General features: G+C 42.3%; 4 protein-coding genes across 11 annotated transcripts in view; 2 read left to right on the top strand and 2 right to left on the bottom strand.

Moving 5' to 3' along the window:
• Positions 1 to 3,257: 3,257 nt before the first annotated feature.
• On the top strand, positions 3,258 to 8,563 carry slc5a8 (solute carrier family 5 member 8). The gene is made up of 17 exons (XM_019253262.2): positions 3,258 to 3,575; positions 3,745 to 3,864; positions 4,395 to 4,460; positions 4,571 to 4,622; positions 4,739 to 4,806; positions 4,947 to 4,985; positions 5,233 to 5,348; positions 6,112 to 6,252; positions 6,502 to 6,631; positions 6,747 to 6,835; positions 6,952 to 7,061; positions 7,170 to 7,237; positions 7,371 to 7,457; positions 7,653 to 7,870; positions 8,002 to 8,105; positions 8,217 to 8,305; positions 8,393 to 8,563. Exons 1-17 carry the CDS (start codon positions 3,342 to 3,344, stop codon positions 8,510 to 8,512), a joined length of 1,851 nt encoding a protein of 616 aa, XP_019108807.2. The 5' UTR covers positions 3,258 to 3,341; the 3' UTR covers positions 8,513 to 8,563.
• Positions 8,564 to 9,032: 469 nt separating this feature from the next.
• On the bottom strand, positions 9,033 to 10,253 carry lyrm5a (LYR motif containing 5a). Its single transcript, XM_010738207.3, has 3 exons — positions 10,118 to 10,253; positions 9,892 to 9,964; positions 9,033 to 9,779 (listed from the first exon to the last, which is right to left on the bottom strand). Exons 1-3 carry the CDS (start codon positions 10,204 to 10,206, stop codon positions 9,567 to 9,569), a joined length of 375 nt encoding a protein of 124 aa, XP_010736509.2. The 5' UTR covers positions 10,207 to 10,253; the 3' UTR covers positions 9,033 to 9,566.
• On the top strand, positions 10,215 to 16,119 carry dnai7 (dynein axonemal intermediate chain 7). Of its 2 annotated transcripts, XM_019253307.2 has the most exons (17): positions 10,215 to 10,320; positions 10,784 to 10,801; positions 11,020 to 11,104; positions 11,219 to 11,307; positions 11,462 to 11,566; positions 11,777 to 11,914; positions 12,078 to 12,212; positions 12,306 to 12,409; positions 12,584 to 12,742; positions 12,858 to 13,011; positions 13,084 to 13,174; positions 13,333 to 13,493; positions 13,575 to 13,734; positions 13,829 to 14,043; positions 14,143 to 14,301; positions 15,056 to 15,169; positions 15,646 to 16,119. In XM_019253307.2, exons 1-17 carry the CDS (start codon positions 10,285 to 10,287, stop codon positions 15,919 to 15,921), a joined length of 2,199 nt encoding a protein of 732 aa, XP_019108852.2. In that variant the 5' UTR covers positions 10,215 to 10,284; the 3' UTR covers positions 15,922 to 16,119. The 2 variants fall into 2 exon arrangements, with proteins under 2 accessions (XP_019108852.2, XP_010736517.3); XM_010738215.3 differs by lacking the exon at positions 10,784 to 10,801 and having other exon boundaries at positions 10,229 to 10,320.
• The window catches only part of lrmp (lymphoid-restricted membrane protein), a 29,725-nt gene continuing 28,691 nt past the window's right edge, over positions 15,989 to 17,022 (bottom strand). For all 7 annotated transcript variants that reach the window (XM_019253300.2, XM_019253302.2, XM_019253301.2 and 4 more), the window contains one exon: positions 15,989 to 16,990. In XM_019253300.2, the coding sequence (XP_019108845.2) occupies positions 16,848 to 16,990 (143 nt within the window). In that variant the 3' untranslated portion in view covers positions 15,989 to 16,847. The remainder of the gene's footprint in view (positions 16,991 to 17,022) is intronic.

The raw sequence follows: 17,022 nt of genomic DNA, 5'->3' as shown, positions 1-17,022 counted from the left end.
GGTGCAGTAACTGCTCTGCTGATTAGAGCAGGCACGCAGAAGCCCAGTGGCGGCCATTTTAGCAGTTAATTTGAACTTGTTTGTCTAAAATGGCCGACAGAGACAGCAGAGCAGCTAGTGCGTTAGACATGCTAACTGCTAACATTAGCGGCCAATGTTAAAATTAGTGCAAATGCTAACTAGGAATTAAATACATGCTACTTGCTAACATGCTAATGTTAACATGCTAATGCTAACATGCTAATGTTAATTAACAGGTGGGCTAGCACGTCAGTGATAGCCACTATTTTTTAGACACTAAGAATACATGCTACTTGTTAACATGTTAATGCTAACATACTAATGCTAACGTGCTAGCACGTCAATGCTAGCCACTAATTTTTAGTCACTAACAATACATGCTAATATTTGTATGACATCTCCTGTGATTTAGACAGCGCACAGACGATAGTCAGTGTTGTTACGGGAATTTTAAAGAAAAACCCTTAAATAAGGAGGATCGAATTCAAAGCATCAAAGTTTAAGTTGAATTTATTGTTCTTGTACAAGAGGAGCGTTTCACAGTGCAACCTCCTAAAGGGGTTACAGAGAAAAAGGCTCCCAGAGGAGCGTTAACAGTTGGTTCTTATACATTTTCCTGAAGATGGGCTGTGTCAACCCCTGTAAATTGTTAACAGTCAATTTGCATATAATGCATTTAAACAGCTTTCTTCAACATATCACCAATCTTGATATCATCTCTCTGACCTGCTGACCTGTCCCTGACTCATTCTGTTCTCAAATCCCTCTATTTATACATTAACCTGAACTTTACCTTACCCTGCCAGTCTGAGTAAAACATCAATAAAGGGAAGTGCCCTAAGGACAAATAATAAATAGGAACAAACATTGTATAAGTTAGATAGATAGATAGATAGATAGATAGATAGATAGATAGATAGATAGATAGATAGATAGATAGATAGATAGATAGACAGATATCGGTACAAAGGTATATACAGCAAGTTGCAAGTTGGCAGTGTTGATATGTACAAAGTAGGGAGAAATGTGAGGTGACTGTAGATTGTAGATTATGACTTAGTTTTTGTTAGTTTGTTTGTTATATTAGCTGTCCCTTCGACAGCAGAGCTGTAGCAGCCTGTGGGAGAAGGTGCTCCGCTGTCTGTCCACTGTGTAGTGGAGAGGATGCTGTTCATTGTCCATAATGGAGAACAGTTTATTCAGTGTCCTCCTCTCCACCACAGTCTCGAGAGACTCCAGTCTCAGTCCAAGAACAGAGCCAGCCTTCTTGATGATCTTTTCAAGTCTGTTGGTGTCGCTGGCTCTAATGCTGCTGCCCCAACAAACAACAGCAAAGAATATTGCACTGTCAACAACATACTGGTAGAAGATCTCCAACATCTTGCTGCACACGTTGAAGGATCTCAGCTTCCTCAGGAAGTAGAGTCTGCTCATCCCCTTCTTGTACACAGCCTCGGTGTTAGATTTCCAGTCCAGTCTGTTATCGATCACCACTCCGAGGTATTTGTAGTCCTCCACCACCTCTCCTCTGATCCTTAGTGGCTGTGAAGGCGTCTTCTTCCTCCTGAAGTCGATCACCATCTCTCTGGTCTTGTTGATGTTCAGCCTCAGGTGGTTCTGTTCGGACCACTCTACAAATCTGTCTATCAGTGTCCTGTACTCCCCCTCCTCTCCATCTCCTATACACCCGACAACAGCTGAGTCATCAGAGAACTTCTGCAGGTGACATGACTCAGAGTTGTGCTTAAAGTCGGTGGTGTATAAGGTGAAGAGGAAGGGAGAAAGCACAGTCCCCTGTGGAGCTCCTGTATCACTGACCCCCACATCAGACAGCCCACTGCCCAGACGGACAAACTGTGGCTGGCCTGTCAAGTAGTCAGTAATCCAGGAGATCACTGCGTCGTCAACACCCATCACCCGCAGCTTCTCACCCAGTAGCAGAGGCTGAATGGTGTTGAAAGCACTGGAGAAATCAAAGAATGTGATCCTCACTGTGCCTCCCCCACCATCCAGATGCATATGGGCTCGTTGCAGCAGGTAAATGACGGCGTCATCGACTCCTAAATGGGGCTGATAGGCAAACTGCAGGGGGTCCAGAAACGTCCTCACATGTGGCCTCAGCTGGGCTAGGACCAGTCTCTCCAGGACTTTCATCACATGGGATGTGAGGGCGATTGGTCTATAGTCCGCTGGTTCGGATGGCCTCGGCTTCTTGGGGCTTGGAACCAGGCAGGACGTCTTCCACAGCTTTGGGATCTTCTCCTGACTCAGGCTCAGGTTGAACAGATGTCTCAGTACAGGAGACAGCTGGCTAGCACAGGTCTTCAGGATCATAGGAGTGATGCCATCAGGGCCTGCTGCCTTTCGCTGGTTCAGTCTTTCCAGCTGCCTCTTTACCTGGCCTGTAGTCACCGTTGGGTGGTTCATGTTTGTGTCCTCAGTGGGAGGAGGTGAGGAGGGGGGGCAGATGGGGAGGTGATGTGCAGGGGAATGCTGGGGGTGTTTCCAGCCAGTTAAAACATCTAACTAACTGTGTAACCCTAATTTTTATAACAAGTGTAACTAAAACTACATTTAAAGAAAATGAGTCAGTTGGTAGACATATGAGAAATTTGCTCATCTCTGCTGTTTTTTCCATTTATTTGTTCCAGTTTATTCATATTGCCTGAAATCACTCAACTTAGTACATCTTTTGTAAGTGTACAAGGAAGTATAAAAAGTGGTCATATTGCAAAGATAGGGAAAACTAGGAAGATAAGAACTCTCAAAAGAGCTTCATAAAAATATTTAAACTGTTCACAGAGTGGGAACTGAACTGATATCACAGATATGGAGGGAATTTATATAGAAGTGTTTTTTGTAGGCCATGGATTGACACATTGCAACATGTCTGGATGTATGATTAACATGTGGTAGATATATATTTATTGTTTCATTAAAAAGTCCTTCATTTGAATAATATTTAAACTAGAGGGCAAAACATGGTGTGTGTGCGTGTGCGTGTGTGTGTGTGTGAAGGTCTGGACTGATGATAGCTTTTATCTTGTGGTCAGGTTCGCCTCGCCTGTTGACTTCACATGTACCTGCCCCCCTCCTCTCTCTCTTTCTCACACACACGCACACATCACACACACACACACACACCCACACACACATAAAAGGTTTTGGTCTGTGCTGCTGCGCTCAGCTTCGTCAGAGTCAGGAGGTGATGTATCAGGACTTCTTCATTCAGTTCATACAGGACTATCTGTTTTTCCTCTGAGTGCAAAATCCATTGCACAGTTTGAAGAATTTTTAGTTTTGATCTGACTTCCACCAACATGTCAGGAGATTCTCTGGTGTCTGGCTCCTTTGTGATAGCAGACTATTTGGTGTTTGCTTTCATGCTCATGGTGTCCGCTGCAGTTGGGGTCTACTATGCCTGGGCCGACAGGGGTCAGAGAAACTCGGGAGACTTCCTAATGGGGGGTCGAAGACTGACAGCCCTGCCTGTCTCTCTGTCACTGACCGCCAGCTTTATGTCAGCCATCACAGTGCTGTCCAATCCAGCCGAGGTAAGTTAAACTAAAAATGTAACTCATGGAGAAAATTTTAAATTATTCATTTCATTTACAGAAAATATAATTGCAATTTGTGCATAGAAAAAATAAATGAGATAACTAGGTAATTTTGCCAAAATCACAGAAAACATTACTAGTGGTAATTTATATCATCCCTCTGTAGGTATACCGTTATGGAGCCAGTATTGGATTTTACAGTCTTTCCTATGTATTGACAATGTTGGTCACATCTGAGGTCTTTCTTCCAGTATTTTACAGGCTGGCAATCACCAGCACATATGAGGTGAGTGTGGTTTGGTTTTTAGATTAGTTACTTGTGTGTTCTATGTACCTGTGAAATACCAGAGAAACTGATCAACGCTGCTATTGTCTTACTGTGAAAACAGCAGTAGGGGCTCCAAAAGGTGTGTTGAAATAGAGTCAGGTAAAGATAAGAGGACATGGGTCTGGGAAAGCTGGCTCATAGCTGTTACACATAGATTGCATTTGTTTGCTGGTGGTTCTACACCAGCACACGTTTGTGGCAAAGGGAGTACAGGGCTGCAGGCTGCTGTATAGATTAAACTGCAGGCTTGGCGTAAAGTTTTGTGTTTTGTTTTATATTAAAGTTTCCCATTTTGCTTCATCTATTGTACTATCAACTGATTTTTTATAGGAAACTGTATTTTCTAAGTTGTAAGTTGTATTGTAGAAAGATTTTAAAGTGTGTTTAAGTTTTGCATAAAGCAAGGCCAGTGGTCAATATGTGATAATAAATTATTAGAACTTAATTATGACTAATTCGTATCGCTTTTCTGTTATGTGTCTGCCAAGTATCTGGAGCTGCGTTTCAACAGAGCAACACGTCTGGTGGGAACTGTGCTCTTCATTGTACAGACAGTGAGTAAGAAGCAGGTCAACACATAATGACGGGGCTTTGACCACTAAGGGCACAACAGCAATTCTGACACCTCGTTTATGTCTGTATTAATTCACTGTGTCTGTCACAGATCCTCTACACTGGAATCGTCATCTATGCCCCAGCTCTAGCTTTAAACCAAGGTATGCTGTTTTCAGTCCACGGTGGTCAGGTCAATGAAACATTCCTGTGTAAGGGCACTTAAAGCTGCTTGGTTTTGCTCTGTCGAGTATGTCTGAAACTCTCCCTCTCTCTGCAGTAACTGGTATGGATCTATGGGGTGCAGTTATTTCCACAGGCGTGGTCTGTACCTTTTACTGTACAATGGTACGTAACAAAATCTGGAATCTGCTGTGCGCAAACTAATATGCAATATAATACTTGACATATTTAAGGTCAGTATTAACTTACCTTAATTGAGTGTTTTCCCTGGTCAAAACACCTGTTTGTGGTCTACACTGTCACAGGGTGGTTTGAAGGCAGTGGTGTGGACAGATGTGTTTCAGGTAGGCACTAATTCTTCAGATTTGTGAGGGAATTCAGAGTTAAACTGGCTTGTCATGTCATGGATTACAGTGCGTGTGTCATACCTTTGTGTGGTTGGTACTGTGTCATACACAACAGCTGACAAAACAAAATGTGACCTATGTGTCTTATCTATGTACAATAGTTTAAGTGCAATAAACCGGTGACATCAGAACTAATAAGGAGATTATGTTAGAAACCTTAAATGATCAAAATGTCCTCCTCCAGCTTGGTGTCATGCTTGCAGGCTTCCTGTCTGTCATCATCAGATCTGTGGTCTTACAAGGTGGAGTCTTACCAATTATTTCTGATTCACAACAAGGAGGCAGACTCAACATTTGGGAGTGAGTATATTTCAGAGTTGAATGAATATATTTAATGGAGTGAAGCACAAACTTAACTCTCTGCAGACAATGTACAGTAGTGTTTGTGTTTATCCATTACACTTTTTATTATATTTTGTATTTTGATTTCCGCAAAGTGACTACAGTTTACGGCTTGCCTTATCCTGCAGTTGTGACCTGTTAGAAGGGTCAGCTGTAACTAGCATTTTCTTCATAATGAAGAAGTTTCTGTGAGGAGTTTTTGTTGATAATCTTTGAGGCTAAGATAAGGGTCAGATTCCTTATTATGGGAGGACTTCCCAGAAATAACTTAACTTTGCCCAGGTTAAACCAGGGGCAGGGCAAGGCCTGTATGAATGTGTGATACTTTCTTTCCTTCTTTATCAGACTTTGAACCACCTTGTGTGAGTGAGGACCTCTGAGACTAGATGTGAACATTAATACACCATACTAGTACATAGTGTTTTTTTCTTTGAGAAACTCTTTGTTTATGGCCTGTCTCTCTCCATGGTGCTGAAAAGTTGAATTCAAGTTTAATCCACCAACTATAGAACGCTCAAAACGACCTCCTACTGTACATACACCATTACTTTTGGTCTATGTAAGCCTCTCAGCCTTACTTTCAATATGTTAAAGGAACACATCTTTGAGAATGGTGTTTGTTCGAGGGACAAGCCCCTGAACTTGGAGACTGATGAATAATTTATGGCAAAAACATTTACCTTTAAGTTTTCAAGTTTGCCATCTTTTTCTGTCTCACAAGCTTTGACACAAACCCTCTGAGAAGACACACTTTTTGGACCGTAACCATCGGAGGGACATTTGTCTGGGTCAGTATCTATGGGATCAACCAGGCCCAGGTTCAGAGATACATCGCCTGCAAGAGCATCACTCATGCAAGACTGTGAGTCCTGAGACATTTACGTGATAGGGTATAAACCATGGCAATATTTGCTCCTTTGATTGCATTTCAGGGTCTGCCCACCTTTGTTTTTGAGGGATTTTGGGGATAAAAGTGAGGGCCGAATCTTGTTCTGCCATTCTAACCAACAAACATTTCTGCCTTCCTGGGGAAGGGTATAATACGTCCTCTGTGTCCAGAAGAAGTAAGACAGGTGTTTTATTCCAGCTGTGTCTTTCTTCCTTTTTCCAGATCTCTGTACATCAACCTGTTAGGCCTGTTGTCCATCTTACTGTGCTCAGTGTTCGCAGGAATGTGTCTCTTCTCAGTTTATAAGAACTGTGACCCGTGGACCGCTGGACTGGTTTCTGCTCCTGATCAGGTATGACGGAGAGATGCAAGGCTGATGGTCAATGTCTTGACAAAACATACATACACACATGAGGAAACGAGACTCCAACCCTCCTGATCACATATGTTAATCCCTTTCTCTCTAGTTGATGCCATATTTGGTGATGGACATCTTAAAGGACTATCCTGGCGTTCCTGGACTTTTTGTTGCAGCTGCATATAGTGGATCTTTAAGGTTAATACAGGACTCGACATTATCGTTATTTTATCAACGGGTTCAAGTCACACACTGAGATTTGAAAGGGTTTTTAGTATGTATAATGTGTGATTTTATTGTCATTTCAACCTCAGCACAGTGTCTTCCAGCATCAATGCACTGGCAGCAGTGACAGTGGAGGACCTGATCAAACCGTACACAAACATGTCTGAGATACACCTGTCCTGGACCTCAAAAGGACTGAGTGAGTAGACTGTGTTCACAGTATTCAAGCTAAATGAGTTGATTGTTGAACACTAGCACCATTAATTAAGGATTAAAAGTTGAAATTCTTCCCCAATGTTGTTTTCAGGTCTCATATATGGGGTTTTATGTATTGGAATGGCTGGACTGGCTTCACTCATGGGAGGCATCCTGCAGGTGGAGTGGATCTGTTAGTGCACAAGCTCTATAATCTGTGGTTAAACAAAACAAAAGAGGGGTTGTAGCCTTTAGCAGTCGTTTTAAAAGGGGGGAACCTTGCAATTTAAGTGTCGTTTGCTTCTTTATACAGGCAGCTGTCAGTATATTTGGAGTCATTGGAGGTCCTTTACTTGGCCTGTTCACACTGGGTATCCTCTGCCCGTTTGCCAACAGCAAAGTAAGCTTGTCCACATGTAACTGTTTTTTGTTGTTATTGTGATTTCAGTAACCCACGCTAATATTAAAAAGAACAGCAATAATCTGATTTATATAGATTAGCAGCACAACTCCTCACATTATACATCATCAGCGCTTTCTCACATTCACATTTTCCTCTGAAAAGGACATTTTAATTGATCCAAATGTCTTCTAGGGAGCGTTGTCAGGCCTTGTGTCAGGGTTGGTTGTGTCACTCTGGGTGGGCATCGGAGCCCAGATATACCCTCCCCCTCCTGCAATGATCAGACCTCTGTCACTGGCCACTGAGGGCTGTAACTTCACTACTACAGAAAGCCTAAACTGGACCTCCACTGCTCTGTCAACACAGCCAACCTCCATCACCACAGGCCCAGTACAGAGCATTGATGTCAAGTAAGTGTGTAACTTATTACTGGTCTGATATTATTTGCCATCCTCTGTCCAGGTAAGGGTAGTGTTTACCTAGAAGGACGCAAAATGGTGTCATATTTTCTGAACATGTACTATTTTTTTCCCACCTCCAGGCCTCTGCTGGCAGATAACTGGTACTCTCTTTCCTACCTTTACTTCAGTCCTATTGGAACAATAATAGCGATCAGTGTGGGACTATTAGTCAGCCTGTTTACAGGTAAATCACAGACATTTTGTTGCATAATTGACATTTGTCTGTACACAGAATACGATCTTGCTAACCTACTGTTTTGTAATAACCTTGATGCACTCTTAATGTAAATTTCAGGAGGCTGGAAGCTGAAGGTGGAGTCAAGGCTTACGTTAATGAAAGAAGACACAGCTCTTTATCACCTCGTCAAATTTTTCAAAGACAGAGTAAGTGCTGCAGCAGTGAAACTATTACAAATGTTTAATACTAACAACAGCCGCTGATTCTCTGCTTTGTGCGCTTCACTTTTAAAGGTCATGAGACGAACAGGAAAGCTTGACCTGACAAGGGACAGAGAGAAGAAATTTGGCAGCACTAACCCCGCTTTCTGCGACATAGAGCTGGACATAACGAAAAGCAGTATTCCCTCATGAAATTTAACTGTTGTGTCTAATGTTTGTAATATAATTTCTGGATTAAATCAAGTTTTTCTAAAGTCTAATACGAGCAATGTCAATTTGTTACAATGTAAACTATCACTGCAGTCTATGTTTAAATGTACCTTCCAGACGAGGCATTTCTGTGTGGAGTTTGCATGTTTTCCTCGTGTTTGTCTCCTCCCACAGTCTTAAGGCATGCAGGTCAGGTTCATCTAAACTGTCTGAAGGTATGAACGTGAGCGTGAATGTTTGTCTGTGTATATGTGCCAGCCCTGTGATAAGAAACTATAACAGCTACGAGTGGGAAACATGTTTACAGATAAATAACGCTTATTCTGACTTCCTTAAAGTCAAAGTGCTGCAACAACATAAAAAGTAAAAATAATATTCATAAATGCTGACATCTGCTGTGAGTGTTTCCCACTTCGGGTCATGAGACCGACAGAAAGCCTTGACGTTACAGAAATCAAGGAGAAAAAAGGTGGAACTACAAAAAGGCAGCACAGTTCACTGCTGTGTTTTTTGATTCATTTATTATGAGACATCACTGTTTTAAAATATCGTTCTGATACATAGTCACGTACATTCACTCAGTTTGACCATGTATTTACAGATATATACACTGAAATACGAAACACATTGTACAACATGATCCAGTCAGTCTGATTTATTTAAGAGCAGGTGCAGACCGTCTTACCTATGAACCCTGACCCTAACAGTCATGATCGGACCTATTCAACGTGGACGTTAAACTCGACTGAGGACGTGTTGATTCTTACTTCTGGAGGGCAACATGATATATTAACATATGTACAGTATTTGTGATTTAAAAACACTAGCTTTAAGGTGCACCTTTTAGATTAAAAAAGGGACGTTCGTGATCTGGCACTTCTTACAGATGGCAGAGGAAAAGTCTATTTGTTTTTGTATAAAAGCAACTGTTGTGTGTGTTTTCATCTCATTAATACTGCTGCCTAATATCATAATACATACTGACACTTGGTGGTCTGTTTCAGAAGGATCATCTGGGGCTGTTTATGGGTGTGATTTATTTTTCCGGTTCATAATACCTCTTCTTCATGGCTCGATATTTCCTGAGGAAATAAAGAGCCTCCAGCTCCTTGATGACAAAGTCTCCCCGGGCCACCAGCTTCTTGATCTTCTCGGGGTCTGTCACGTCTTTATTCTTCATGAAAGCTGACTTGAGGCGCTCTCTGAAATAAGCTGATCCCTGAGGGTACTCACGGCCGAGATACAGCAGCTTTTTTGGAAAGGATGAGAGACATATTAAAAAATCAGGACAGGACACAACTGTGTGTGTGTGTGTGTGTGTGTGTGTGTGTGTGTGTGTGTATAAGGTGTGCATCACTTACATTTTTGTAAAGCCTGATGACCTCACCCCGTAAAGGGTTGGCCATGTCAGAAACGAGGTGACCTTTGACCCTCCTGAAACCACACGAATAACACACAGACACATTAGAGACAGAGACAGCAGCAGACAGAGACACAGCTGCGACATGTAACGTCAAACATTTAGCACGTTTGTTAGCATTTATTACACGAAGAGACACCAGAGAACAACAGCGAGTTCATATTTACACGAGTCGTGTTGTTGAAGGTATATTTAAGCGGTGATATGTTAAAGACACGTCTCCTCTCCTTTGTCCGCCCTCTGACCAGCCCAGCATTAGCGTTACACACAGCCGTATGTCGTTTCATTACGTCGCAAATAAAAACAAGCGACCGCGCATGCGTAAAGAGTTTCCATGGTTACCTGGACGCTACACAGCCGTTTCAGCATGGTGAGTTTTTTTTTTTTACACTTTTCTCCAATAAACTTTCCCTGTCTGGCCTCAAACGGTGTCATATTGAACTATAATCCATTGTTTCAATAAGTAACATCAACTCACTCTCACAATTCAAGTCTGCACTTAAAACCCAACCTGTTTAAAATAGTCTTTTCCATCTTCAATTGATTCAATTGCATTGTCCTGCTTTAACCTGTTTTTAATGTTTGATATACTTTTTGTTTGTTTCTGTTATTTGCTGTCTACTCTCATTTATTGTAAGCTGTCAAAAAGGCGCCTATGAAATAAATGTATTATTATTATTATTATTATGCAATGCTATGATAAATGTCAGCGTAGCTTTCACATTAGCAGGTAGATTCCTAACTTTTGATGCTCTTTCTCACCAATAGTTTCTTTACCCTGTGCCTTGAACCGTTTTAAATGTTCTCTCTGTGTTTTCTCCTGTGAGTAATAGGCGCCCAAGAAAGCAACGGTATGAGCAGAAGTCAGTCAGCACATGTATAATGTTCATTCCACATGATCATCATAAATATGTTATAGATAAATGCAGTCAGGCATAGTGCTTACCACCCTGCTATGATTGTCATTTACCCAATCTTCCTCTCAGTAATGTACCCTTTTCCAGCTGTACATGTAGTAGTAGTGAGCTGCCCTTGTGAAAGACTGATTTTTTGTTTTTCTGGTTTGAAGTCATCCAAAAAGGGACCTAAGCTAAACAAGGCTCAAAAGGCGAAGCTGCAGCAAGAAGATGAGGAGAGAAGGCTGCGAGAGGAGGGTAATCCACATGTTTGTCTCTCACCAAAAACTGGGGTGAAATGATGTACTGGTTGATATGAAAGTCTGCAGGAAACTGATGATGATGATGATGATGTGTGCTTTTGCTTTATAGAGGAAGTGAGGGTCCAAGCGGAGAAAGAAGAGCAGGAAAGACTGGAAAGAGAGAGAAAGGAGAAGGAGCTAGAAATACTCGAGCTAAGGGTAATATGCCCTGATGGAATATAATACCATGTCAGTCGTGTCTAATGACTGTGATGTAAATGATACTATGGAGTGTGCAATAGCTGATTTTTTTTAGGATAAATTCAGTCTAAGAAAAGCTGTCCAGTGTCTGTCTTCTGTCTTCTGCTGACAGGACCTAGATCGCAGAGAAGATGAGCTGAACGAACTCCGCCACCTCCTGGAGGACAATCATACTGCAGTAACCAAATGGAAAACTGATGCTGAGGAGAAAGTCAAGGTGTTTTGTTCTTGTCTGTGTCAGCCATTTAGCAAGAGGGAGAAGATACAGGATGTCTGACACATTACTGATGATCAGATTGTCCTGTGCCTATTCTGACAGAATCAACAACAAAAGTCGCACTCACCTCATCAGTCCATCTAATCTTCCCCTCAGAGCATCACACTAGCAGATTTCCCCTGGCTGATATTTGTGTCTGTTTGTGTCCAGTGGGAGAAATACATGCAGTCTGATGATACCCCAGACCCGACAGTACAGCAGGATGTTAACAGGTACATCAGTCTATGGAGAGATGACCCAGAAATTAACATCGCACTCGTGCTCAAGCAGTGTAAGGTCGCTCTACAGGTGTGTATTTAATGTGGATTTGTGTACGTGTGTAAACATTTAGTGGATAAATCAATGCAGAGTAAATTGACTTCAGTTATAATGATCAATTAAGAAAGTTATCTGTTTTGATATATTAAAGTATGACCTGTTCACTTTATTTAAACTTTGTTTTCTCTTATAGCTGATCGAGGAGCTGGAAGTTCTACTCAGAGAAGCTACAAATCCACAAGAAAGCCTCAAGTATCAGGAGGCTATTATAAATTTGCAGGAGCTGGTCCATGCTAAACACATCCTCACCACTGAGGACGCCCTCAAGGTACAAGAGTCAGGGTTGCTTTTAGTATTTTGTAGGGTCCAATATAATTTTGTGTGACCGTTCCTAATTTTCTGTGTGTCTCCCTTCTCACAGAGGGCCAATGCGAACATTGACACGGAGACAGGCAACATGCAGACTGTGGTCAAAGATGACAACATTACACTGTGTCTCTGGGCCAACCTCAAGAAGAATCCAAGGTATAAATAGATTGTACGGGTGTACTGAAATTCATAATGTGTAGATTTCATTTATACTTTACTTTGCTCTGGATATAAAAAGAAAAATTGTTACCTTAAATAAAAAGAACATTTATATTTATTAGGAACTGCAAGTATCAGATATCTCTCTTTGTTTCTAACTGATCTGTTCAGGTTTAAAGGTTTAACCTTCGAAGAGGTGGGCCATGGATTTGAGCTTCCCAAACAGCTGGCTGTGAGTGATATTGCTGTACGGATCCTCCACACACGTTATGACCACCTGTCCTTGTTGGCTAGGATGACTCACCTCAGAATACACACACCCAGCCACAGGTCTGATAGTGCTCTCTAACACTATAAATACTTCTACAGTGGTAATAATGATGGTCATACTAATCACGTCCTCTTTGCCCTGTGTTCTTGTCTTTCCTCATCGGTCTGGTCTCAGGTCTCTTATGGGTGGAGAGGAGATTCCCGCAGACACAGCTGTACCTGAGCAGGGGGAGACAAAAGTAGACGAGGAGGTGAAGGTGGACGACGAGACGCAGCAGCAGAGAGTGGACGAGGAGGTGAAGTCCATTGCAGGGTCTGAAGGGCAGAAGGTAAGACGAAGGGAAGTGTTCTTGTTCTAAATTCAGTGTGATATTTTCATGATTGCTGTTTGTGTATCACAGAGCGCAGCCAGTGTACGGTCAGGGAAAAGTAGTACAAAGTCTACAGAGGAACAAGGGAGCAAAGTACAGACAGAGGTGGAGGCACTCGATGGTGAGATGTTCTGCATGACACTCCAAGTGAAAACAAAAAGACCACACAGGATTGTGATACCACTGGGTGTCGCTCAAAATGATTGACAGGTCTATTAATATAAAAACAAAAGCAGAATAAAACAGCTCTTCCTCCAACTTCTGTTTTTCTCTGTTAAGAGGGGGACTTGACTTCTCCCCCAGTGGAGCTACCAATGATGGACCATGGTGTCCGGGTGGTGGATTTAATGCAGTACACACCTCTGGGTGGGGTCCACTATTATGATGTGTTTCACCTGCCGCCACAAGCTCACCATGTCAATGGCTGGGAAATTAGACAGGTAATTCGAAAAGAGTTTCAGTGTTGTCTGTTGACACCAGACCCGGCAGAAAGTCAAACTCTCGATCCGTTTTTTTTCCAGGTGTTGAACAAAGGGCTGCAGGTGTTCCCCTATCCTGTGGAGAATTCTAACGCCGATGACAAAGAGGCTCTTACGTGCCCTCCTATTGGTGTATCTGTGACACTGCCAGACTCTGTTGTCTTCTTGGAAACTCCCCGAGTGGCTCGCTGGGATGCTGCAGGTAGGACACACAGTAACACATGCAATATATGTTTTGAAAAACCTTTGAAAGTCAGAAAATTTCATGGGCATTGAAATTGTTTTTTTTCTTCCAGGAAAGCAGTGGAGGATGGATGGTATCACAGACATCTTATATGAGGAGGAGGAGGCCAAGATCTCCTTCAAGATGGACTCCTTTCAGGCCTTTGTGCTGATGCAGGAAACCTATGTCAACTTTCCCTTCCAGAGCTGGGAACTCAGGCCATCGGGCCAAGACTCTGCTGTTTTTACCATCAACGGGGCACTCATTGACCTCAGTATCACAATCCAGGTTAGAAAATGGAGAGTACTGTATGCACATAACAGAAGAATTAATCAGGAGATGTAGCCAGAGTGTTATAAGTTGTGTTTGTGCCTATTTGACTAACAGGGCAATCAGTGCATGTTGCTGTCAGAGCAAGACAGAGGTCTCTCTCACCTCATAGGAAAGTGGATGACCAGCCCCGCTCTGCAGAGAGCCATGCTCAACGCTGGGATCAACATCTTTGTAAATGAGTACACGGACAAATACGTCAGCAACTGCGGCAAGGTCTGCATCTTTTACTGTCTTTTAGATCAGGAAAACAAGATATTCAAGCTGGGTTTGGCTTTATTTGGTTATGCATGCTGTATTGAATGACAACAGTATTGCAGTGTGGCATGTCTGCATGTATCCACACATCAGTGCAAGCGTGGCAGGCACTAGGATTATAAAAAATAAAGACACTGCCTAGCACTATTTATGCCTTAATTACTGTTATTATACTACTATTGCTTATTAACTTAGCGGAGATGCTTTTCACTATGATTGTTCTTTTATGATGATGTGATAAATAATACATTTAATTGAACTGAAGTTGGATATAACATGTTATCCACTTCCTTCCAAGCATCACCTTTTAAAGAATACATTGTTTAGGCTGGAAACACACTGTCATCATAGTGCTTCCAGCCTTTTTCGCACAACATTTGGAGCAGCTGTTTTAATGCCGTGTGCCAAATCCATCCATACTGCATACCAATACTCTGACTCTAACAGGAATGTAGCATTAACTGTATAGAATTAGTATGTAGTATGGAATTAGGACCCAGCTTGAGTTTGCAGCTGTGAGGTTATGCTTAGACACAGCAGTGTATTACGCCACTACCAGCATGCAAACATCATGTCACAAAGACAGTGCTAAGATACTTTACTTACTTGTAAAAACCCTACTCAAACGAACCATTGTACTGGATGAATAACTACCAGCACTTTACTGTATATCAGCGTTGTAACTGTGCTGTGCGGTTTCTCTCTTCTTCAGGACCCACTCACAGAACATGCTGCTTACGAACAGATGGCCCTCTTTGCCTCTGCTTGCGCATTCTCGTGGAGCAAGTGGAATGCCAAATGTGACGCTCAGCATCTGGTCATACAGGTATTTTTGCTTACACACGGACAAAGCTTATTTAATCTAGCATTCCTATCCCTTATTTCCTTGTTTCTCCTGTGGAATGCAAGTCTGCCACACACACAAGAGGTTCATTTAAACCACTTCGCCCTGGCACTGTGACAAACAATCTGGTGTGGTCAATTAAGCAACAAGGGTTGCACTGTAGCCAGAAGTTCACCGTGCCACCTGGGTGTCCTTAACAAAAGCAGATTTGTTACACATGCTCAGGAAATAAAGGGCAGAGCGATGTAATCTTTTCATAATGAGGAAGAGTGACGTTCATGCTGCAGTCTAATGGTAAGTGCTGTATCTGTCATACACGGAGGGCCTGGGCCATGGTTGTGGAGTGGACAGACCAGAGATGAAACTACAGCAGTTTAAAAGAACCTCCCCCCCAATCCAAAATAAAAAAATAACTTTGAATTTCTCCTTTTTTATTTGTACTTCCTCTTCTCTGACAGGTGTGTGAGCACCATGGCCCAGCCCCTGTGCCAAAGGACTCATGGAGCCTCTATCTGTTGGGTGCTCAGAGGAGTCAGAAGCTGGAAATCACAGAGAGAAGCACGGATTTCTCTCCAGACCATTACCCCGGCAGTGAGATCCACTCCACCTTCATCCACATGCTCCAGGACAGCATGAGCATTGATGGCATAGCTAGGACCAGAGAATGCAATTATCTGTTTGTTGATGCAGTACAGAGCCTGCTCTGTGCCACCAGACCCCTGATGTATTCATAACCTGTGTGAATTTGAAAATGAAGACATTTAAAATGTGCATTTGGATGGACATAAGAACACACATCTATTGTGGAATTGGCTACTTTATTTGTGCAAAGTTCCACGCATCTTCTTTAGAACATACAAAAGTGTACGAAGTTGAAAACGGTGACAACCACAGCAAGAACTCAGAGAGAAATAAAAAAAAAACCTTTGGTGTGAAGACCGTAACAATGTAGAATTATAACTTAAAAAAAATGAACAGATATTAACATCTCCCCACTCAGAACTAACTCATAAATATAGATTTCAAAAATTTAAAAAACACTTAAAATTAAAGATTTATTACCAGTGTTTATAGACTGAAAAATTATAAAATGTCCTGGCAGTCACCTGTTTCCTCTAGTGCATAAAATGTGTTAAAAAGCCATGTGGCACTATCAGAGGCATCGTCCATGATGTTTGTCAATGGAAAACAGCACAGAGGTCCAATGCATGACTTTGTGAATCACTGCAATCATTCTGACAAAGTTAGGACATGATTGGTTAAAGTTGTGCCAGCTCTGATGATTATCAGTTCTGATTTGACAGATCGTGTTGGGTTCTGGGTAGACATATTGCCAGCAGCACTGATAGGAAAAATGGATCATGATGTGTTAAGGATGTTGAGCAGTGCACCATGTGTAACTGCTTCTGCTCTTAAAACACAGACACACACATACACACATTAATTTAGCAAACGTGATGTGACGTATAAAAGTCCTTCATAGGGTTAACTATCCCCTGAGGCCTGGCCTGCGCTGTTAATGAGAGTCTCTGTTTAGGAATCTTCAGGCACCAGTAAACATCCCAACTGCTTCTGCTCAGGACTTGTACATTGTATATTCCTTCATCCCCACAACAGTGTGCAGATAGGCAGTAACACCATGCACCCTGGGTCTCAGGGGCTAGACTGGGGGCTGTCCATTGTGTCGGAGTCCTGTGTAGGGCCATAGCAGCTGCTGGATGGTCATCCAGGAGTCCCCGGTCCCCACAGGTGCTGCATCTACCACTGGCTGCATCACCAGGCTGGCCAGCAGTGCCAAGAGACCTGTAAGGGAACCATGTGAATATTTATGAAAA

This window comes from Larimichthys crocea, chromosome XX (genome assembly GCF_000972845.2).
Source record: "Larimichthys crocea isolate SSNF chromosome XX, L_crocea_2.0, whole genome shotgun sequence".
Lineage (NCBI taxonomy): Eukaryota > Metazoa > Chordata > Actinopteri > Sciaenidae > Larimichthys > Larimichthys crocea.
This window is presented reverse-complemented; position numbering and strand designations above follow the sequence as displayed.

Bases quoted from the DNA above. Each gene is read 5' to 3' on its own strand.
- slc5a8 (XM_019253262.2), top strand. From the start codon at position 3,342: ATGTCAGGAGATTCTCTGGTGTCTGGCTCCTTTGTGATAGCAGACTAT. The intron at 4,461-4,570 runs GTGAGTAAGAAG...TGTCTGTCACAG, and splicing joins TGCTCTTCATTGTACAGACA to ATCCTCTACACTGGAATCGT. The intron at 4,623-4,738 runs GTATGCTGTTTT...CTCTCTCTGCAG, and splicing joins AGCTCTAGCTTTAAACCAAG to TAACTGGTATGGATCTATGG.
- lyrm5a (XM_010738207.3), bottom strand. From the start codon at position 10,206: ATGCTGGGCTGGTCAGAGGGCGGACAAAGGAGAGGAGACGTGTCTTTA. The intron at 9,965-10,117 runs GTAAATATGAAC...GTGTGGTTTCAG, and splicing joins CCTTCAACAACACGACTCGT to GAGGGTCAAAGGTCACCTCG. The intron at 9,780-9,891 runs GTAAGTGATGCA...TTTCCAAAAAAG, and splicing joins TCATCAGGCTTTACAAAAAT to CTGCTGTATCTCGGCCGTGA.
- dnai7 (XM_019253307.2), top strand. From the start codon at position 10,285: ATGGTTACCTGGACGCTACACAGCCGTTTCAGCATG. The intron at 13,494-13,574 runs GTAATTCGAAAA...TTTTTTTTCCAG, and splicing joins ATGGCTGGGAAATTAGACAG to GTGTTGAACAAAGGGCTGCA. The intron at 13,735-13,828 runs GTAGGACACACA...TTTTTCTTCCAG, and splicing joins GGCTCGCTGGGATGCTGCAG to GAAAGCAGTGGAGGATGGAT.